At 42.2% G+C, this 22957-nt stretch overlaps 1 protein-coding gene and 1 pseudogene across 2 annotated transcripts; one reads left to right on the top strand and one right to left on the bottom strand.

Moving 5' to 3' along the window:
* Positions 1 to 22594, top strand: ZNF582 (zinc finger protein 582). Of its 2 annotated transcripts, XM_058707506.1 has the most exons (5): positions 1 to 103; positions 1697 to 1785; positions 3020 to 3146; positions 3377 to 3472; positions 10389 to 13686. In XM_058707506.1, the coding sequence occupies exons 2-5, from the start codon at positions 1777 to 1779 to the stop codon at positions 11696 to 11698; spliced, it is 1542 nt and encodes a 513-aa protein (XP_058563489.1). In that variant the 5' UTR covers positions 1 to 103; positions 1697 to 1776; the 3' UTR covers positions 11699 to 13686. The 2 variants fall into 2 exon arrangements, with proteins under 2 accessions (XP_058563489.1, XP_058563490.1); XM_058707507.1 differs by lacking the exons at positions 1 to 103; positions 10389 to 13686 and adding an exon at positions 22332 to 22594 and having other exon boundaries at positions 111 to 1785.
* Positions 8017 to 9230, bottom strand: LOC131500062 (solute carrier family 25 member 36-like; annotated as a pseudogene).
* Positions 22595 to 22957: the final 363 nt, after the last annotated feature.

Genomic DNA, 22957 nt, shown 5'->3' with positions numbered 1-22957 from the left:
TCTTCCGGCTTCAGGCGGCGGGTCCGCCGATACCGAGGAGGAAGCGCACCCGGGCCTGCGGGGAGCGCGGCCACGGTGGCACCTGGATTCGAAGAGGAGGCAGGTGAGGGGCTCTGGAGCTTGCCAGGCTCTCCGGGGTCCGTGCGGGAGCGGGCGCCACGGCCGGGCGGCTCTCGGGCCTGGGAAGAACCGGAACGTCTCGCCCCCGCGTCGGTCTGCGGCTTTCCGGGATCTGGACTACATTTCCCATCGGCCTCCGCGGCGCACCCCTCCACCCACCCCCCACCCCCCCACCCCAGCGAGCGCCCCCTTTCCGCGTCCCGGCTCATAACCCCCATCTGTGGACCACTTAGGTGGGTGTGAAGGGGACCTGACTTCCTGGAAATGCTGGTGGATGTTTTACAGTCATTCTTACTCGTGCCCCCCCCCCCCTTTTTTTAAATTTGGGATGGAGTCTTGTTTGATAAGATTCTCAAAGAATTGCAAAACTTCAAAAGATTTAACACCACTAGTTTAGCAGCGGAGACTGAAATTTGAGAACATTTTAGATGATCTTGTAAAATAGTCCTTGTCCAACAGTGGGGAAACGGTTGGGTAAATCATGGGCCACTCTTGTAATAAAATATTACGAAGCTATTACAGATAATCCTAAAACAGTGGTCATAAAAAAAAAAAAAAAAAACTCCTATGACATGTTACCAATTGTTTCATGTACACATTACTTAGAATTAAATATTTGTAACATGCAAGGCATTGTTCTAAGTTCCTTTCGACAATAGTACTGGTTTAATGATGAACTCACAAAGTGGTTAAATGACATGATTCTTAATACTTGGATGTTTTTATTCCAGTTGTTTTTGTAAGCCCAGTAGGAGGGTGGGTTTGACCTCTTTTCCGGAATGTTCTCATGTTGTATAAAGAGATTGCTTGTGAATGTCTTTCCTTGTAAGTTAATGTTGCCCCCCCCCCCCATCAGTTTTGATAGTTATTTGGTGTTCCATCATATGGCTGGGCCAAAAGTGATTCAACTACTTTCCTACTTGTGGACTGCTAGGTACTAATTTTTGTTCTGTTTTTCAGTAAATACTGTGCACACAGCTTTGCTCGCTGCTATGTCTCTGTACAGAGGCCTATGTATGTGATGGTAATGATTTGCCCACTGCACCCACACCCCTTTTATTGACTCAAGGCAAGGTCCACAAAGTGATGTCCACTAGGCCTTAGGTAGGGCTGTAAGGTTCTTGGTGAATTTGGAAGTTGGGTAAAGAGCCAGGGAGACCTCTGAAGGTGGGCATGAGAGAGTTAGATGGTCTGTTTCTGGGAAGGCTTCATTGTGGGCTGGGCTGATGCTGATGAGGTAGGCTGTGCTCCCTGGTCTGAGAACAGTCTTTCTTGTCCTTGGGACACCATGTGGCCTTAGTCACTGGACCAGGACTGAGCTCCCTGCCACAGATTTGCATCAGTAACAAGGTGGAATTCTCTGGATATTTAGGGGAAATCGGAGAGAAAGGGCCACTGGTTCCCTGTCATGTGGCAACAGCTAATGCTGTGTTTCCTGGAGTTGGGTAAGGGCCACTGTGATCCAACTCCAATTCTTGTGGGGAGTGGGGCGTAAGAAGGCAGGGACTTGTAACCACGGCATTCTGGGAGCTGTAAGGCAAGCTTGGCCTCTCATGTTTGTTCTTTCCTCCCCCAGCTCTGCCATCTCAGGACTCTGCCCTTCCCCAAGAGAGGAACCAGGAGGAGGACCAGTCAGCCCCTGACATTCTAAAAGTCATGTCCCTTGTGAGTCTTAAAGTTGTGTAAATATTTGCTTTCTTTATCTTAAAGCTTCCCACCTGGATTTCATCCAAGAATCTGGTTTTCAGAGGTTCCCATTTTAGGGACTAAAAAGACCAGGTAGCTAGTACCCTCTCCCACTGCCCCCTCTACTCTGACTACTGCCCACGGATTCGTTCTGTACAGCATTCCACATGTGATAGTGTGATATTGTGCCGGGAGGCTAGATGGAGCAGGGATCCAATTCCTTGTATAAAATGAGAACCAAGGGTGGATGAAATAGAGATGGATACTTGTGATAACTGACATGGAAAAGCATGGGAACTGGTCTTGGTTGGTTTCAATTTCAGGGTGACGCACGATCTCCTGCTTTGGGAGGGATTGATGACTGGGTGTGTAACTTAGGCTTCGCCGGGAATCTGAGAGGTTAGACACCAGAAGTGAGGTCCACTTTAAGGTTGAACAGAGCATTTGAATGTGGATCATTCTTCAACAGCTTCTTCACCTTAAGACCAAGAGAAGTGCAGATGTGGGGGTTGTGAGATAACCAGCCCGATGGATGAATTTTTCGGAATCTAGGTAGTCTGAGCTTCGAAGAGCCTTCAGAGATCTGATCCAACCTCTGCCTCCAAAATAAGAGAACGGATGAGTCATTTTTTCACTTGGTAGAAAATTGTACAGCTAATGAAAATAATCTTAATTTAAGAGTTTTCTCCTAAGGAAGAATGCTTTGATATGTTGACATCATGATGAACCTATATCTTCAACTAATTCTCAATTTATACAAATATCCTATTTTCTAAGATAGAAACATTTCTTCAGTAAAACATTTGGGGGTAAGTCTATCAGACATTGTTGGTTTGGTTTGTTGTTGCTGCATAGAAGTTGAAATTACAGGTCATTAGTTGAGAATTTTTATATGCCAAGGACAGAGTGGGCAGCATGCTATTTTATAAAGTTTGTCACACTGGGGAAAACTCCACTTAGCTGGCTTTTAATTTTCCTCCCAGATCTGTGGACAGAGCTTTGGTTTGTAGTAAAAAGAATGTTCAACAACATTTCAACACTGTTTTCCTCATGCCCACCCTCTCTTGTCACCTGCTCACATTGGAGGCCTCCTACCCCAGCCTCCTTTTCACCTGAGCACCTCATTCCTGCAGAGACTGCCTCTGTCTCCTCTCATCCCATCAAGAAACATTTCCTTGAAGTTTGCAGATAACAAACCTGCCTGTTGTTTCAGGAGTCAGACTTGTTCAGGGATGTGGCCGTAGTCTTTTCCCAAGAAGAATGGGAACGACTGGCACCTGCTCAGAGGGATTTGTACAGAGACGTGATGTTGGAGACGTACAGCAACCTGGTCTCACTGGGTAAGGGGACCTGGTGTATTAGTTTGGATGTTATCCGTTCCTTCCTTATCAATTTCCGGGTGCCTTTTCAGTGGTCAAAAAACAGCTCCATGGGCCGACATTGTATCTTCCCCAACCTGCAGGGGACTGTCAGGCCTCCTCTGGTCTCTCCTGCTCGATGACCAGATCCTGGATCTGAATTCTGGGGGCCCCACGCCATAACTGGGTGGCATGTTTTCTCTCCCATCCAGGTCTCGCCATCTCCAAACCTGATGTGATCTCCTTCCTGGAGCTAGGCAAGGAGCCCTGGATGGTGGAGAAAGCAGCAGCAGGAGGCCTGTGCCCAGGTGAGTGAAGCCTGCGTGGGAGGAGAGAAGCCGCTGCATATACCCGTCTAGCGGGGGCACGAGGAAGCAGGAGCTTGGAGTTGGAAAATTTTCCCTTCGAGGTGCCCGACTCAGAGGCCAGGTCCGAGTTACCATCTGTTCTAGCCTGTCAGGTGGTTCCTTTCTTCCTGAGACATCTCCGTGTATCCGGGTCATCACTGCCCCTTGTCCTTGCCTACCTGGTTAAAGCGTCCTCAGCCTCCTTTGGTGAATCTTCTCACTTTCTTTAAATGTTGGAGCACCTGGGGCTCAGACTTGGGTTTCTTCTTCCCTGTTTATTTTCATTCCTCAGAACCTCCTCCATTACTTTGCTTTATTATATATTTTTTTCCATTACTGTGCTTTAAATACCATTCATACCTATGTTGTCCATCGTGGAGCCCCATGTGGACATTGTAATTCAAATTCATTGCAGTTAAACACATTTAAAAAATCAGTATCTCAGTTGCACTTGCCCCATTTCAAATATCCAATAGCCACTCTGGCTGGCTTGTGTCTACGGGACGCAGTGCAGATACAGAACATTTCCATCGTCTTCAACTTCTCCTTTAAACTCCACATACTTATCCAACTGCCTTCTCATCATGTCCACTTCAGTGTTCATGGGGCGCTATGAATTTAACATTCCAGTGAGGAGTCCTTGATCCTAACAATCCGCTCTTCTCTCTTTCTTCCACACTTTAGCAATAGGGTACTCAATTCTTGTACTTGGTCAAGTAAGAAACTCTTGAAGCATTCTTGGATTTTCTCTCTCGCATACCTAGCCAGACTGTCAGCAAATCCTGTTAGCTCTACCTTGAACTATGTCCAGAATTTAACCACTTCTCGCCAACACCACTGCTACCACTTCTCCCACACCACCGTCAGCCTCCTCCCCATCCCTCTGCTTGTATTCTCGTCCCCTGAAGTGTTTTGTTCACACAGCAGCCAGAGTGACTTCAGATGTGGAAGATTCGTCCACATTGAAGTGGTAGTTGGCCTCGGGGAGTGAGTGAGGTCAAGTGTGGAGTGAGCATCAGGAGAGACGATGTGTTTAGCTGTATGTGTGAACATATTCACAGGTTCTGGGGATTAGGACATGGGGATCTTTGGGAGGCCGTTATTCTGCCAACCACACCTATAATGTCAGTTTTGCTTTTGTTTTGTCATTTTACTTTGGCAGCATATGTTTGATTGATGTGCTGAGTTTTATTTACTTCTTAGGTGTGTGGGTTTACATCGTGTTTAAAGAAGACCTCCCCCTTTGACATTATAAAATGAGTCTCTTGTGATTTTTTTTTTCTAGTATATTTATGGTGCTCTTAATGATTCTTGTGGCGTTTATTCTTCGTGCAAGATGTGATTTCACGTTATTTCCCAGGTTGTTACCCAGTTATTCAAACAGCATTTGTTAACTGATTTTATCTTTCACCACTAATTTCCCTAGCCACCTTTATCATCTGCTCTGTTACCTCTGGATCTATTTGTGGACTTTCGTTTCTGTCTCGTTAATCTCTTGGTCTAACTACGTGACCGATAACCATATTGTTTTAATTACTGAAGGTTTTAAATATCTGGTGGATAGTTCCTCCTCATTCTTATTTTTCAGAATTTTCCTGACTATACTCATTTGTTTTTCCCTTTGAACTTTAGAATTAGAATATCTGGTTTAAAAAATAACCATGTAATTATTCTTACTGAGATCACAGTAAATTTCTAGATTAATTGAGGAGAAAACTGATTTTTTAAATCAATTTTATCTATTTAAGAACAATGATAGGCTTTTCCCTTCATTTATGTCCATTTCCTGGTTGTTGTAGAGTTTTATTTATATGGGTCTTGTCCATTTCTTATTATATTTATTCCTAGGTATTATGTATTTATTGCTGTTACTGGAAATGGGGGCCTTGCATCCCTATTACAGTTCAACTGGTTGTTTTATATAAGGCAAAAGCCATTCATGTCTTCAGATTAATTTTGTAATTAACCCAACATACTGGATTTTCTCATTATTTATAATAGCTTTCATGTAATACTCGAATTTTCCAAGTAGTCAATCATATCATCTGCAAATGGTGATAATGTTTTTGCATTTTTATACCACTTGGGTTTTCTTTTGCCTGACGAAGATGCTGATTACGTAGTACCCCCAGAACAATGTTAATGGGGGTAGTTTATGTCCTAATCTTGTTCTTAACCTTAATAGGAATATTGTAAGTGGCTTCTCATGAAGCATAATATTAGATTCAAGAATGAGATAGAGATATTTAATTAAAGAAGCATCCACCTTTTCATATTAAGTTTTCTTTTTTAATCTGTCAAGTCTGGATTATATGAATAGATTTCCTAGTTCTGAATACTGAATCTAAACATTCACCTGTTGCATTTCTTGAGTCAATTGTGGTAATTTATATTTTTTCTGGAAAGTGCTCTTTTTTAAAAAAATTTTTTAATGTTTGTTTTTGGGAGAGAGAGGGAGACACAGAATCCGAAGCAGGCTCCAGGCTCTGAGCAGTCAGCACAGAGCCCAACATAGGGCTTGAACTCACAAGCCGTGAGATCATGACCCGAGTCAGCATTGGACGCTCAGCCGACTGAGCCAACTCAGACACCCAATGCTCTTTTTTTTTTAAATTAATTAATTTATTTTGTGAGAGGGAGAGAGAGAGAGAAAGAGCAGGGGGAGGGCAGAGAGAGGAGAGACAGGGAATCCCAAGCAGGCTCTGTGTATTGTCAGCACAGAGTCTGATGTGGTGCTTGAACCCATGAACTGTGAGATCATGACCTGAGCCAAAATCAAGAGCTGGACGCTTAATCAACTGAGCCACCAAGGTGCCCCTTCTCTTTTTTTTTTTTTTTTTTTTTTTTTTTTGCCCCTTCTCTTTTTAATTTAAAAAAAAAAAAATCATGGTAAGATATACATAACAAAATTCACCTTTTTAACCATTGTAAAGTGTGTAGTACATTGGCATTTGGTACGTTCACAGTGTTGTGCAATATCACGATTATCTAGTTCCCTCATATTTTTATCACCCTGTGGTCTTCCACCCTTCTCCGTTTTCTTTTTTATTTTTAATGTTTATTTTTTGAGGGGGAGAGAGAGAGCGAGGTCGTGCATGTGCACGCACGAGCAGGGGAGGGGCAGAAAGAGGGGGACAGAGGATCTGAAGCTGGCTCCGCATTGCCAGCAGGGAGCCAGATGTTGGTCTCAAGCTCACAAACCACAAGATCATGACCTGAGCTGAGATCAAGAGTCCAACACTTAATCGACTGAGCCATCCAGGCACCACTTTAATTTTTTTAGGAATCTCCATACTGTTTTCTATAGTGATCACACCATTTTACATTCCCACCAACAGGGCACAAGGATTCCAGTTTCTCCACATCCTCGTCAACACTTGTTATTTTTGTTTAGTTTTGTTTTGATAGTGGCCATCCTAATGGCTTTGAGGCAATATCTCATTATAGTTTTGATTTGTGTTTCTCTGATGATTAGTGATGTTGAACATGTTTTCAAATGCTTGCTCAATTGTATATCTTTGGGGAAATGTCTGTTCAAGTCCTTTGCCAGTTTTTTAATAGGGTAGTTTTGTTGTTGAATTGGAAGAGTTCTTTATATATGCTGGATATTAATCCCTTATCAGATATGTGATTTGCAAATATTTTCTTCTGTTCTGAAGGTTGCCTTTTACTTTTTTGATTGTTTCCTTTCATAGTGAAAGTTTTTAAGTTTGATGTAGTCCCATTTGTCTATTTTTGCTTTTGTCTATTTTTGCCTGGGCTTTTAGTACTCTATCTAAGAAATCATTGCCAAATGCAATGTCATGAAGTTTTTCCCCTATGTGGGTATCCAATTTCATCAGAACCATTTGTTAAAGAGACTGTCTTTTTCTCATCATGAGGTCTTGGCACCCTTATCAAGGATCATTTAATCTTATGCATGGGGGTTTATTTCTGGCCTGTCTGTCCTGTTCCATTGGTTAAACTTTAAAATACTCTGCCAGGCTGCTCACGAAAACATGAAATTGATACAGAAGATCTCATATTATTGTTGCTATTTTGCAGTTCTTTTTAAGTTTATTTTTTTTTATTTTGAGAGAGAGGTGAGTGCACAAGCAGAGGAGGGGCAGAGAGAGGGGGAGAGAGAATCCCAAGCAGGTTCTACACTGTCAGCATGGAGCCCGGTGTGGGGCTCTATCTCACAAACTGTGAGATCATGACTTGAGCCAAAATCAAAGAGTTGGACACATAATTGACTGAGCCACCCAAGGGCTGCATTTGCTTTTTGTTTTTTGGTTTTTTGAGACAGTGTTTTTAATGGCATGTCCTTAGAGGCAGCTAAAGTTCTTTCCACGTTGCCCAAAAAGCAAGTAATGTGTCATTACTTTAATCCTAAAACCAAACTCACATTTGGGCATAGTTACATGTTCCCAAACTAGTCTTCTCTTTCTACCAAGCTGGCTTCAATTTTCCATGTTCCACTGCGATCTTTTGATTGTCCTTTATAGGATGGCAGTCAGATGTTGCTAACTGTTGAGTAGGTCAGCCACCAGTTCATAGGTCGCCATCATAATGACGGTATTTGGAATCTGTCTCACTAGAGTTGTTAGACCACAGTGAAGAGACCCAAAACCTTTCTTCTGAACAACCACACATGGTGTCTGGAAAAAATATCTATACGTACTTGGTGCCCTCTTCACCTAGTCTTGTTCTTACAATTTTACATGAATGCTGTATGGTTATAGCACAATTTTTTTTTGTTGTGGTTTTTTTTTTGGTAATGTTTATTTATTTTTGAGAGAGAGAGGGAGACACAGAGTCTGTAGCGGCTTCAGGATCTGAGCTGTCAGCACAGAGCCCGAAGCAAGGCTCGAACCCACGAACTGTGAGATCATGACCTGAGCCGATGTCAAGATGCTTAACCAGCTGAGTGACCCAGGTGCCCCATAGCACAAGTTTTTGAGAGAACAGCAGCATCATTCCCACAAAATTTGGTATTTCTTTCACAGACTCTTCATCATCTTCCATTATCAAAGTAATCTTTTATTCTAGTAGTTTTTGCTTAATACTTCTACAAATAACCAAATGAATAAAGTTCTGTGAAATGCCACTACCCGAGGCTGACCTCCTCCTATAAAGTCTTCTTTGGGCATGTGTCTGCTACACTTTATGAGCACATTAAAAAGTACCCATTTGTTTTTCATAGTTCCTTGTATCAAGCTGTAACCAGTTCTTTCTTAGCCAAATGGGATTGGTTGCTGTGAGTATAGTAAAACAGGCCACTGCAGCTGAAGTCATGTGACAGGTAAAATGAGGATCTACTACATCATTCGACTTTTCCTCACAGTTTGAATCAGCAGCAAAGAATGTTGCTCTGGAAGAAGCCACCTCCATTCAATTGGGGCCTGATCCTCTAAACAAGGAACAAGACCTTCCTTTTTCCAGGGTCACATTTAGGCACTGTAAAGGTCCAGAAGAGACGGGTTTAGTAGACACTAGGTCTAAGCCGTGTGTTCAGCTGAACTTCAGAGGTAGAAAGCATCACAGCAGAAGACCATAGCTGTGTTACTATAACTTTCAGTGGACATGTGCGACCAGCCCCCCATCCTGCCACCTCCCCTGCCAGGCAGATGCGTCATCGTGTCCCTCTGGCCAGATGAAGATCCAGGCACCCCTCCCCATCGTTTTTTAAAATCCACTTTATTGAGGTATAATTTACATTCAGTACAATGGCATGCATTTGAAGTATACTGTTTGGTGAGTATGGACACATGTGTATACTTGTGTAACCGTCAGCACAGGCTAGAGAACATTTTCATCACCCTGAAAAGCTCCCTTGTGCACTTTCCCTCACAATTGCTCATACACCCAACCCCAGGCAACCAGTGATTTCTTTGTCACTCTAGTTTATGTTTCTAGGGTTCCACAGAAACATCCTTTTCTTTTTTAATGTTTATTTTTGAGAGAGAGGGAAAGAGAGTGAGCAGGGGAGGGGCAGAGAGAGAGAGGGAGACACATATCTGAAGCAGGCTGCAGACACATATCTGAAGCAGGCTGCAGACACATATCTGAAGCAAGGCTCAAACCCATGAACCTCGAGATCGTGGCCTGAGCCAAAGTCGGACGCTTAACCGACTGAGCCACCCAGGCACCCTGAAACATTCATCTTTTTAAAAAACATGGTTCAGAGATCGGGTGCCTGGGTGGCTCAGTCAGTTAAGCGTCCAACTTTGGCTCAGGTCATGATCTCGCTGTTCATGAGTTCGAGCCCCACGTCGGGCTCTGTGCTGACAACTCAGAGCTGGAGTCTGCTTCAGATTCTGTTTCCTTCTCTCTCTGCCCCTCCCCCACTTGCTCTGTCTCTCTCTCTCAAAAATAAACATTAAAAAAAAAAAAAAAAAAAACATGGTTCAGAGGTAATTCTGATCCACACTAACATTTTAGAGCTATTCTTATAACCTCCTTCTGACTACTTCATCTCAATTTATGGTATTTCCTCTCTTTCTGTTTTGCGTATCTGTTTTCTAATTGCCTAGCCACGTTCAAGAGCTTATAAGTATAATCATGAGTCTGGATTTTCTGGTTTTACTATAGAAGTTCCTTTTTCCAGGGGCGCCTGGGTGGCGCAGTCGGTTAAGCGTCCGACTTCAGCCAGGTCACGATCTTGCGGTCTGTGAGTTCGAGCCCTGCGTCGGGCTCTGGGCTGATGGCTTGGAGCCTGTTTCTGATTCTGTGTCTCCCTCTCTCTCTGCCCCTCCCCCTTTCATGCTCTGTCTCTCTCTGTCCCAAAAATAAAAAAAAAAATAAAAAATAAAAAAAAAATAAAAAAAAGAAGTTCCTTTTTCTGGAAAAGGGAAAAAAACACATGCTTTTTTTTTTTCCTCCCCCCCCCCCCCAGAATTGGACTCCAGGTATGATACTAAGGTATCCTCTCCAAAGCAGCATATTTATGAGGTACAGTCACCACAGTGGGAGATAATGGAAAGCCTTGCAAGTTACGGTCTTGCGTGCTCAAGGTTCCAAGATGATTGGGAATGCAGACAACAGGGAAATTCAGATGGACATCTGAGTCCAGTGATAGTCAATGATGAAGAAATGTCTACTTTCAACCAACAAGCACCATCATTTCCCTTTTATCAGAAAATTCATACTGGACAAAAGCCCTATGGATATGATGACTGTAGAAAAGATTTCTGGCAGGAAGACTTCCTTATTAATCATCAAGGAATTCATACTAATGAGAAACCCTATAAATGTAAGGAATGTGGCAAGGCCTTTAAATATGGCTCACGATTAATACAACATGAGAATATTCACTCTGGCAAGAAACCCTATGAATGTAATGAATGTGGAAAGGCTTTCAATTCTGGCTCAAATTTTATACAACATCAGAGAGTTCATACTGGTGAGAAACCTTATGAATGTAAGGATTGTGCAAAGGCCTTCAGTCGAAGCTCACAGCTGATTGAACATCAACGAATTCATACTGGTGAGAAACCCTATCAATGTAAGGACTGTGGCAAGGCCTTCAATAGGATCTCACATCTTAAAGTACATTATAGAATCCATACTGGTGAAAAACCCTATGCATGCAGGGAATGTGGGAAGACCTTTAGTCATCGGTCTCAGTTGATTCAACATCAGACTGTTCATACAGGCAAGAAACTCTATGAATGTAAGGAATGCGGGAAGGCCTTTAATCAAGGCTCAACTCTTATTCGTCATCAGAGAATCCACACTGGTGAGAAACCCTATGAATGCAAGGCATGTGGGAAGGCCTTTAGGGTGAGCTCACAACTTAAGCAACATCAGAGAATTCACACTGGAGAGAAACCCTACCAATGTAGGGTATGCGGTAGGGCTTTCAAACGGGTCTCACATCTCACGGTACATTATAGAATTCATACGGGTGAGAAGCCATATGAATGTAAGAAATGTGGGAAGGCCTTCAGTCATTGCTCACAACTGATACAACATCAGGTAATTCATACTGAGGAAAAGCCCTGTGAATATAAGGAATGTGGGAGGACTATACACCATGATTCAGCGACGGCTCAACATCAGAGAATGCACAATAGAGAAACACAAGTGAATATAATAAATGTAGAAAAGCCTTCCATCAGCACTTACCCCTTACTAATCATCAGAGAATTTATGTTAGCAAGCAACCATATAAATGGAAGCAGTGGGGAGAGCCCATTAGCTTAGGCATCACAGCTTAGCCCTTATACTTTGAAGAAAGACTTGAAGAGTGTAATACGGATGAGAATGCCTTCATTCAAGCCATCCTTTATCCTGAATCATAAGATTTGTAATGAAGAACAAATTTATGGATATAAACTGTTTACTCCATGATTATCAAAAAAGCAAGGGAAGGTTGGAAAAAGTTTTGCCTCTAACACATTCTGGAATCACATTTTCTTTCTTTTCTGCCTTTTTTTTTTTTTTTTCAAGAGCGAGTGGGAGAGGGGCAGAGGGATTAAGAGAGAGAGAATGAGAGAATCTTAAGCAGGCTCCATGCCCAATGCAGAGCCTCTTGCGGGGCTTGATCTCACAGCTGTGAGATCACGACCTGGGCTAAAATCAAGAGTCAGACACTTAACTGACTGAGCCTCCAGGTACTCCCAGAACCACATTTTCTAACCACACTGTAACAAATTTAACAATAGCCATTTTTTTTTTTTTTAACATCAGCCAAAAGTTTTCATTTGCTTGGAAATCAAAAAGAAAAAAAAAAAAAGCCAAATTACTCTTGGGTTCCACTTCTTTTTTTTTTTTTTTTAAGGTAGGCTCCACATAGAATGTGGGGCTCAAGCTCATGACCCTGAGATCAAGTCACATGCTCTACTGACTGAGCCAGCCAGGTGCCCCGTTACTCTTGGGTTAATAAGGAAATAATGATGCAAATGATTATGAATGGTAATGAAAAGAATGACGATTGAGAGATTTATATTCTAGGAGTTGGAGGATGTGGCTAAAGTTAGAAGAATTTTTATAGCCTTTAAATGCATGCAAAGTGTGAAAACCTGAACGATTATTCTCAAATATATTAAACATACTATTTGAGAAGCCAGAAAAGAGAATACAAAACACCCACGTGAAGAAAGAACAAATTAATAGAAAAAATAGAAAAAAAAATGAAATTAGAAAGTGGTTATCTTAAAGTAGTTTCAGTTTTATTTCTTCCTGGCCCAGGAATAGACTACACTTAGGATAATATTTCTCAATTCCCATGTTTTAGATTATCTTTCATAACTTCTGTGGAACAGAGGGGTCAGTTGCCTACATAGTGGCCATACCCAGTTCCCTTTCCTGTTGGCAGCATCTGTGTCTTGGTCTTAGACTCTGAAGCTAACAGATGCAAACTTTTCAGCCTCTTTTGCAGCTCAGGGTGGCTCTTGTTCCAGGGTAAGGCCAGTATGTTCCAGGGGTCTGTAGAGGCTTCTGGGAAAGATTTTCCTTACTCAGAAGAGACCGGAACATTAGGAAGACTCCCTCTCTTTTCATCTGCTTTTAAACATTTTCCTATGAGGACATAATGCCTGGAGCTGTTGTAGCCATGTTGGAACCAAGAGGAGAGAACAGAGGAGCTCAGAGAAGCTGGCCCAGAGCCCTGATGACACTGAACTATCAGGCCAATTCTGGAATGTCTCTGAAGCCTTGTGTAAAAGAAACAACCATTCACTGTTGAACTTACTTTTAGTTGGGTATTTTGTAAACTTGCGGCCAAAAGCGTCCTAAATTACATAACTTCAAATTTTATTTTATTATGATGGGTAAACGTGGCTGAAAGTACTTTTTTTGAATTTGACATTTCTCTTTGTGGCTAATTCCAGGATTGATTTTTGTATATATTCTGTAACGTTGCAAAAGAATATATATATTCTACTTTTCTTAGGTACAAGATTCTGTGTAAGCCAGTGGATTATAATGATAAAACTCTCCATGTTCTTATATAATTTGTATACTGGATCAGAATTTTCTAAAATTGAATTTTTTAAACCAAGATCTTGAATTTCCAGAGAGTTTTACTTTTTAATTTATGTTGCTTGACCTATAAAAACATACAACTTAACCCCTATTTATGAATCCTACCTTTTATCATTATATAATATCCTAACTCTGCCAAGTGTAGTGTTTGACAAACCAGATCTGGCCCACTACCTGTTTTATAAATAAAGCTGTATTGGAACACAGCCATGCTCATTTATTTCCATATTATCTACTGTTTTTACACTACGACAGCAGAACTGAGTGGTTGCAACACAGACTATGGCCACAAAGCCTATATTGACTGACCCTTTAGAATAAAAGTTTGTCAACCCTGGCCTACTGTAATCCTTTTAGCATTTTATTTCCATACCATGTAATATTACTAATAATAATTTGTCTTTGTTTACCTGGTATATTTTCACCCATCCCATTATTTTCAACCCCTGTCATTTTAGTGATTTCTTATTTTAAAAATTGCTGATTTTTAAAAATTGGAAATATGAGGGAACCTGGGTGGCTCAGTGGGTTAAGTGTCTGATTCTTCATTTTGGCTTAGGACATGATCTCACAGTTTCATGAGTTTGAGCCCTGCATGGGGCTCTGTACTGGCAGCCTGAAGCCTGCTTGGGATCCTCTCTCTCCCTCTCTGCCCCTCCCCCACTTGTGCTGTCTCTGTCTCTCTCAAAATAAATTAAAAACATAAAAAAAGAAACTGAGTCTTTTTTCTGTGAAGGAATTCGTGTTGGGTGTAATTTCAACTTTATTCCTTTCATTTTAGTGTGTGTTCGATTTATTTTGGGCTTTCCTTTGCTCATGTTGGCTGATCATTCCTTTTGCTAAATTGGAACTTAACACTGTACTTAGGGTAGTGGTCATCTCCCCATTCTTAATTATTATTTGGGCAGAATGAGAGCAGTATTTTTTTATTTTTTTAATGTTTATTTATTTTTGAGAGAGACAGAGACAGAATGCGAGTGGGTTAGGGGCAGAGAGAGAGGGAGACACAAAAGCAGAAGCAGGCTCCAGGCTCTGAGCGGTCAGCACAGAGCCCGACACAGAGCTCGACCCCATGAACCATGAGATCATGACCTGAGCCAAAGTCGGAAGCTCAACCAACTGAGCCACCCTGTTTGGGTCCCAGGTGCCACAGAATGAGAGCAGTGTTAACACTTTCTCACCCATTGTTAATTTTCTCTGCCACTTTCCTTCAAGAAGAGACCACTCTTGCTTTTTCTTTCCTGCAAGCCGATTTCACAATTCCTCCATTTCACTAACCTAATAAGAACCTAATCCAAAGCTTTTAGTTTTTCTCTTATTTATTTGATGCTCAACGTTACTTACTGCCAGACCCACTCATGATAACCATTTAAATTTAAGGATCCTCAGGGAGAGCAACATTCATTGCTGGCTGCTGTTTCTTTTCATCTTTTTTGCTGTCTTGTAACAGTTTTATTTCAAATCTTGTTTTGTTAGGCTGTTTTATTGAGTATTTGTATTCTCTGAATGCTTGTATGTCCAAAACTTTCTTGGGCCCTCACAAATTATATTTTTGGCTTGTAGAACATTCTTGGGATTATAGGTTTTTTCTGAATAATATGATTTTCTTAGCTTACGTAGATATTTTTGTTTCTGGAGTGCCTGGGTGGTTCAGTCAGTTGAGCATCTGACTTTTGATTCCAGCTCAGGTCATGGGATTGAGCCCCAAATTGGGCTCTACTAAGCATGGAGACTACTTAACAATTCTCTTTATCCCTGTGCCCTTCTACCCCACTCAAGTTCTCTCTCTCTCTCTCTCTCTCTCTCAAAGAGTTGTTTCCTTTTGCTGCTATAACAAATTATCAAAAACTTACTGGTTTAAAACAACACATTTATTATCAGGAGGTCAGAAGTCTGAAATAGGTTAGGTCATTAGATCTCTTGGGCCAAAATCAAGGTATTTTTAAATTTTTAAAAAATGTTTATTTTTGACAGAGAACATGAGTGGGGGGGGGGGGGGCAGAGAGAGAGGGACACACAGAATCCGAAGCAGGCTCCAGGCTCCGAGTTGTCAGCACAGAGCCCAACGCGGGGCGTGAACTCACAGACCGTGAGATCATGACCTGAGCCGAAATCAGACGCTCAACCAACTGAGCCACCCAGGCGCCCCCAAAATTAAGGTATTGATGGGATGTGTTCTCTTCCAGACGCTCTGTGGGAAAAACCATTTCCTAGCCTCTTTTAGCTTCTAGAGGCTGCCTGCATTCCTTGGTGTGGCCCCTTTGTGTCTTCAATGCCAGTAATAGTTTGCTGTGTCTCACACTGCAACACTCTTTTGCCTCCTCTTTCACCTTTAAGGAACCTCCTGATTATACTGGGCTCATGTGGACAATCCAAGATAATCTTATCTTAAGGTCAGCTGATTGACAACCTTCAGTCTATCTGCAACTTAATTCCCCCTTGCTACCAACATAACATATCCACAGGTTCCTGGGATTAGGACAGGGGCCTCTTTGGTGAGCCATAATTCTGCCTACCACAGTAATTGCTTCTGTCCTAGCATTTGGCAAGAGTTTCCATCCTTAGAATTCAGGACCTTAAGTAGGATATGCTGGGGAGATAGTCTCATGTCTTTTCTTAGCCCAAGGAAATTTTCTTCTAAATATTAATTAGTACTTCTCAATTGTTCTATTTTATTCCTTTTTTGAAAAAAAAAACTTGAACATTTTTGACTAAGCAGTATATCCTCATGATTCAAAAACAAGTCCTTCTATCCCCTTCCCTTCTCTCAGAAGACTACATTTCTGGGCTTTGATTCTTCAAAGGTATAACTAATTCATCTCTTCTTTTAAAATCAGTAATCATAGTTCCCCACAGTAACCCTGCAGCCCAATTATATTTTCGTTATTGGAGAAAAAAATGCAGACGTAGAAAAGTTAAGTGACTTGCCGAAAAACACAAAGCTAGGATGTGAGTGGTTGAGTTTGGTGTTTGCACTTGGGTCTGTGTCACTCTAAAATCTTTCATCAAACACAGTGCCTGCAGGGAATGGTCCTCTATGTATTCCAGCCCCATCGAGGTTGAATCAAGGTGGTAAATTCCTTAGAGAAAGCAGTATCAGAGATAGAAGACACTTACTTCATGACATCATAGATGTTGGTGCAGCCACCATTCCCAAGCCCAGGTGGCCTCGCTGGAGTTTGGACTCATCCTATGCCACCTGTGAAAAATTTGGAACCAAAGCAGGTGTCTGGGAAAAGTAAGATCTTGTGGGAAAGGAGTGCCCTCCAATCAAGAATGACTGGGAAAATCTTAGAATCTAATATGTCTGCCCATGTGGTAGAATACTATACAGTTAATAAAAATAATATTTTTGAAGTTTTCCAGAACAAGGAAAAACGTCCATGATCTAATATTAAACATTCACAACAATGAACGTATTCTCAGGAAATCCTTGTATTTAAATTGCATCTGGTCAGAAAGAATTTGCAAAGATTACTTTCATTTTTTAACGTTTATTGATTTTGAGAGAGAGAAGAAAGAATGAGTGGGGGAGGGGGCAGAGAGAGAGAGAGAGAGAGAGAGAGAGAGAGAGAGAGAGAAAGACAATCCCAAGCAGGCTCCGCTCTGTCAGTGCAGAGCCCGACTTGGACTCAAACTGTGAGAGCATAACCTGGGCCAAAATTAAGAGTTGGTTGCTTAACCAACTGAGCCACCCAGGTGCCCCAAATACTTTTGTTTTTAATTTTTAAATTTAAAATTTTTTTAAATTTACATCCATGTTTGCTAGCATACAGTGCAATAATGATTTTAGGAGTAGAATCCTGTGATTCATCCCCTGCATATAACACTCAGTGCTCATCTCAACAAATGTCCTCCTTAATGCCCCTTGCCCATTTATCACTTCCCTCCCCTCACCTCCCCTCCAGCAACCCTCAGTTTGTTCTCTATATTTAAGAGTCTCTTATGGTTTGTTCCCCTCCCTGTTTTTATGTTGTTTTTGCTTCCCTTCCCTTATGTTCATCTGTCTTGTATCTTAAATTCCACATATGAGTGAAGTCTTATGATATTTGTCTTTCTTTGACTAATTTCACTTACCATAATACCCTCCAGTTCCATCTACGTAGCTGCAAATGGCAAGATTTCATTCTTTTTTATTGCTGAGTAATACTCCATTTACTGTGGTATATACATACCACATCTCCATCCATTCATCTGTCAATGGACACTAAATACTTTTTTAAAGTATTTAGTCCATGATTCTATGGACCTTAGGTAATTTAACTGGTTTGCTATTATTGGACTCAATATGTTAAGGCTATCTGCAGTTTCTTTACAGTGGCCTCCTTCCCTTCACATACTTCTCCCCTCAGGGCCATGTGGTCTCTCAGTTTTTAAAACTAAAAATGTTGGTTTTTCACACCAGGATAGCCACAAGGATGAGACAATCTTTGAGCAGAGTGTGGGTGGCTAATCCCTGTCTCTCTCCGTACTCCCACACATATCTACCCAGAGGGATGTGGACAAATTGGAGAGTGACAGGAGTCTCAAATTGTTGATGAAGAGCTTCCTCTCAAAATTCATTGACTGTCATCTGGAGCATCATAATTTCTCCATCATGACTCTCCAGGGAACTGCTAGTGTTTGACTCTTGGAATCAACAGTTTCAGACTTATAATGCTGGAAATAGACCAGTCTGAATAATTTCTGAAATTTTCCCTCCCTGATTCTTCAAGCCATTCTCTTTGCCTCTCTGTATCAATGCCCTCTCAAGGGACTGGGTTTGAGGTTTTGAACAGCAATAGCATACAGGTCTGACTCATTTTCCTATATGCAGGGCTCAGCAATTCTAAGCCAGGTGTGATTGTTGGTGCAAGAGAATAGCCTTTGATGATGAAGAGACAGCAGCCTAGATGAGGGAGGAAGGGGGAAGCCACTGTGGGAAAAAAACGTACATCTGTTGGGCAAGACTTTTCAGAATTTCGTCCTAAATTCTTTCCTTAAATGCTTACAGAGCTCTCAAGCTGACCTTACTTTTGTCTTGGAGCTCAGGTTGAGCTGCTCTGTGAGAGACTCCAGAATACGATGGCTTGAACAGTAGAATTTACTTCCCAACACTGAAGGTCAGCATTTGATCTTGGACTTCCTGGCCTCTGGAACTGTGAGACACAGATTTCTGTTGTGTATAAGCCACCCAGTCTGTGGTATTTTGTTATAACAGCGCTAACGGACTAAGACACCAGGTGACGTGTTGGGGCTGGCGTGTGGTTACAGCTGCACAGACGTTCCTTCTCCCCCGTTGTTTCCACTACGTTTCTCCGTGCTAGGGCAGCCCTCCTGGGGAGGGCTGGGGAAGGTTTACTTGTTTCACCTTTCCCCTAAGTAGTCCCTTGTGACTTCATCTCACTGTAAGGAGGCTCTTCCATTAGGTATCCCACCTTGGATAGTCTTGGGCTTGTGATACCTTTCTGCCTACCTGAGGACAAGGAGGTCATCTGAGCTGAGGATGGATTCTCAAGGAAAAAGCATCTTTGGTACTCTTGACTTTGTAGCCCAAGTTTCCTTAGATTTGGGCTGGTAAGTCTTGGCTTTTTTTTTTTTTTTTTTCAGAACTTTGATGCTCTTAAGATTTTGGGGGTGAATTTTATTTTAAAAATGTGTTTTCAGTGGGAGGGTTGCTTTGAATAACCTGGCCTCTCTACTCTTCAAATCCTGGTTTGTTTTTTATCCCCCTCTAATCTCTTAAGATCAGTATTAAGATTGTGTGTGTGATGAAGGTATTTTTTTTTAATTTAAATCCAAGTTAGTTAACATGTAGTATAATAATGATCCCAGGAATAGAATTTAGTGATTTATCACTTACATATAACAGTGCTCATCCCAATAAGTGTCCTCCTTAATGCCCATCACCCATTTAGCCCGTCCCCCCACCCAACACCCCATCAGCAATCCTCGGTTTGTTCTCTGTATTTAAGAGTCGCTTATGGTTTGTCTCTGTTTTTATCTTTTATTTTTCCTTCCCTTCTAGGTTCATCTGTTTTGTTTCTTAAATTCCACATATGAGTGAAATCATATAATATTTGTCTTTCTCTAACTTATTTCACTTAGTATAATACACTCTATTCCCATCTACACTGTTGCAAATGGCAAGATTTCATTCTCTTTGATCGCTGGGTAACATTCCATTATCTATCTATCTATATGTTATATATATATGTATATATAGTATATATATGTATAATATATATGTGTGTATATATATGTGTGTGTGTGTATATATGTATATATATATATATAGTGTATATATATATATATATATATATATATATATATATATAGTGTATATATATATATATATAGTCACATCTTCTTTATCCATTCATCAGCGGATGGACATTTGGGCTCTTTCCATACTTTGGCTACTGTTGATAGTGCTGCTGTAAACATCGGGGTGCATGTGCCCCTTCGAATCAGCATTTTTGTATCCTTTGGATAAATACCTAGTAGTGCAGTTGCTGGGTCATAGGGTAGTTCTATTTTTAGTTTTTTGAAGAACCTCCATACTGTTTTCCAGAGTGGCTGCACCAGTTTGCATTCCCACCAGCAGCGCAAAAGAGATCCTCTCTCTCTGCATCCTCGCCAACATCTCTTGTTGCCTGAGTTGTTCATCCTAGCCATTCTGACAGGTGTGAGGTGGTATGAGATGAACGTATTTAAACATACAAAATACAGGAAGTGGGCACTTATAAAATTGTTGGAAGGGTCACAAGAGCTGACTTTGCAAGGTAGGTCTCCAGAAGTGCCTCCCAAAATGTGGCAAAACTGAACCTTCAAAACATGTGCTCCCTCAGCCACGGTCCAGAGGTGAAGCTGCAGGGGGCTGCCTCTGGGACCACCAACTTCAAGCACACGCTGCTTTACCTGCAATCCAGGGTCAGAAGGTAAGGTGACGCGGGGCGCCTGGGTGGCTCAGTCGGTTAAGCAACCAACTTCAGCTCAGGTCGTGATCTCAGGGTTTGTGGGTTCAAGCCCCACGTCGGGCTCTGTGCTGACAGCTCAAAACCTGGAGCCTGCTTCAGATTCTGTGTCTCCCTCTCTCTCTGCCCCTCCCCCACTTGCACTCTGTCTCTCTCTCTCTTGAAAGTAAATAAAACGTTAAAAAAAAAAAAAGAAAGTAAGATGATGCAACCACCACTCACTGTCACCACAAATGCGTGGACCACAGAGTTCAGACCCCAGCCATGCTGTCTCTGCCACCACCTTTTGGTAGCCACAGCAGGAGGAGATGTTGCCTCTGTCATCCAAATGTCACACAAGGGCGGACATTTGGGTGTGATTCCACCCATAAAGGGTGGAATCTTATTTCTGTTCAGAGTGCTTTGTGCACAGAGCAGGAAAATTACTTTTCCAGCCTATTTATGAGAGGAAGTCCAACCAGGACGATGTGGCAATGAACTCTAAGTGCCAGCCAATTAAAATTAACCACAGGAACTGTACTTTTACAGGGTTTTCTAGAATTTGTATTTAGCTCTTTCTCAACATCCTCTGGTTGGTTTGATTTGTTTTCCTTTCAGCAGTGTGACTTGTTTCTTCCTTGATCTCTTCATGTATTTTATTTTTTTTTTTTTTTAATTTTTTTTTTTTTCAACGTTTTTTATTCATTTTTTGGGACAGAGAGAGACAGAGCATGAACGGGGGAGGGGCAGAGAGAGAGGGAGACACAGAATCGGAAACAGGCTCCAGGCTCCGAGCCATCAGCCCAGAGCCTGACGCGGGGCTCGAACTCACGGACCGCGAGATCGTGACCTGGCTGAAGTCGGACGCTTAACCGACTGCGCCACCCAGGCGCCCCTCTTCATGTATTTTAATCCATGCTCATTTTATATTCTCTCAGTTTATGTAGTTACCTTGTTCTTGTCCGTGGTTTCGGCTTGTGCCCTGCTCCTTTGCCGGGGGAGGCAAGCTTCATCCTGCATGCTGCTCTGATGAGGTTGTGTCTGGTCCTTGGAGCCCCATCTAGGGCTCCCCAGTTCGAGCCCCATTAGCATGTTGGGCATGCATGGTCATCTGGATGCATCCTTCCTGCTGAAGCAGGAACTTGGGATTTTGGAGAGCAGCAGTGGGCAGGCCGTCCCATCCCTGTTTCCTCACTAGGGCTGGAGATGTTTCCACTAGGGTTGGGGATGGCAGAGATATGACCCCAATCTCCCCATCGACCTCAATGTATTAGTTTTCTATTTCTGTTTGATCAACCGTCACAAGCTCAGAGGCTTAGAACAACAATCCTTTACCATCTCCCAATTCCATGGGAGTGAGCATAACTCAGCTGGATCCTTTGCTCAGCGTTTCACAAGGCTACAGTCAGCGTGTTGACCACACTGAAGTTCTTATCTGGAGCTGAGGGTTCTCTCTCAAGGCTACTGGTTGTTGGCAGAATTCACTTCCTTACAATCGTGGGTACCCATGTTCTTGCTGGCTGCCCACCAGAGTCACTCACAGCTCCCGGGGGGCCACACCTCTCCATCAGTGGTTCAGAACACTGATTTTCTTCCTTGAGGTCAGCAGGAGCGTGTCTCTTTCTGACTTCTGCTTTTAAAGGGCTTGTTTGATTAAGTCAGCCTCATTTAAGCTAATCTTCCTTTTGGTAACTCAAAGTCAGCTGATTAGTAGCTTAATTATAATCATACAGGGCATGCAACATGGGAGGAGCAGGATTTGGTGGGGAGGGATGTCCTAGAAGTCTGTCCAAAATTTTCATGAACACCAGAAGGCTGGCACCAGACGAGGGAGGAAGAGAATTGCAACCTGTCCTTCTGGAAGGCAAGGCTGACCACTCATGTTTTTTCTTCCCTCCCTGGTTTTGCCCTTTCAGGACTCGCCCTTCCCCAAGAGAGGAGGCTGGATGACTCATTGGCCCTTGCTGTTCTGAAAGCCGTGGCCTAGGTGAGTCATGCTTTCTTTCCCCTTCCTCAAACTGTGCTCATTTTGTATGAATATAGGACAACTTCCTTGGATTTCCTGTCTCACCCATGCATGAAAAGATCAAAAGGCCCTGAGCCATGGCTAAGAATCCCTCTCTCTCTGAACCTGCGTTCATGTATCCACATGACGTAGACTCTCCTATGGACTCAATTCTGCAGAAATGCATTGCTTCAGGGAAACGTGAAAGACTCCTATGTGAAATATGATTTCATGGACTAAAGGAACCACACATAACAATGCTTTGATGGTAACCTACAGACCAGGGTTTCCCAGTTAGACAAGATGGGCCATGGTGTTCGTTGGTCTCTGCTGTGGTCCGAATGTATCCCCCCAATTCATATGTTATGGTATTTGGAGATGGACCTTTACTAAGTGATTAGGTCAGGGTGAATGGGATTAGTGTCCCTATAATAGAGGCTCTAGACAAATCCCTGATCCTCTTCAACCCCGTGAGGACGTAATGGGAAGTTGACCAGTGGCACTTTGTTATAGCAGCCTGAATGGACTAAGACAGAA

This window comes from Neofelis nebulosa, chromosome 17, assembly GCF_028018385.1.
Source record: "Neofelis nebulosa isolate mNeoNeb1 chromosome 17, mNeoNeb1.pri, whole genome shotgun sequence".
Lineage (NCBI taxonomy): Eukaryota > Metazoa > Chordata > Mammalia > Carnivora > Felidae > Neofelis > Neofelis nebulosa.
The sequence above is the reverse complement of the archived record's forward strand: the minus strand, read 5'-3'. Positions and strand labels throughout refer to the sequence as shown.

Coding starts and splice junctions, on each gene's coding strand:
- ZNF582 (XM_058707506.1), top strand. Junction 3,147..3,376: donor CAGCAACCTGGTCTCACTGG/GTAAGGGGACCT, acceptor TCTCCCATCCAG/GTCTCGCCATCTCCAAACCT. Junction 3,473..10,388: donor AGCAGGAGGCCTGTGCCCAG/GTGAGTGAAGCC, acceptor CCCCCCCCCCAG/AATTGGACTCCAGGTATGAT.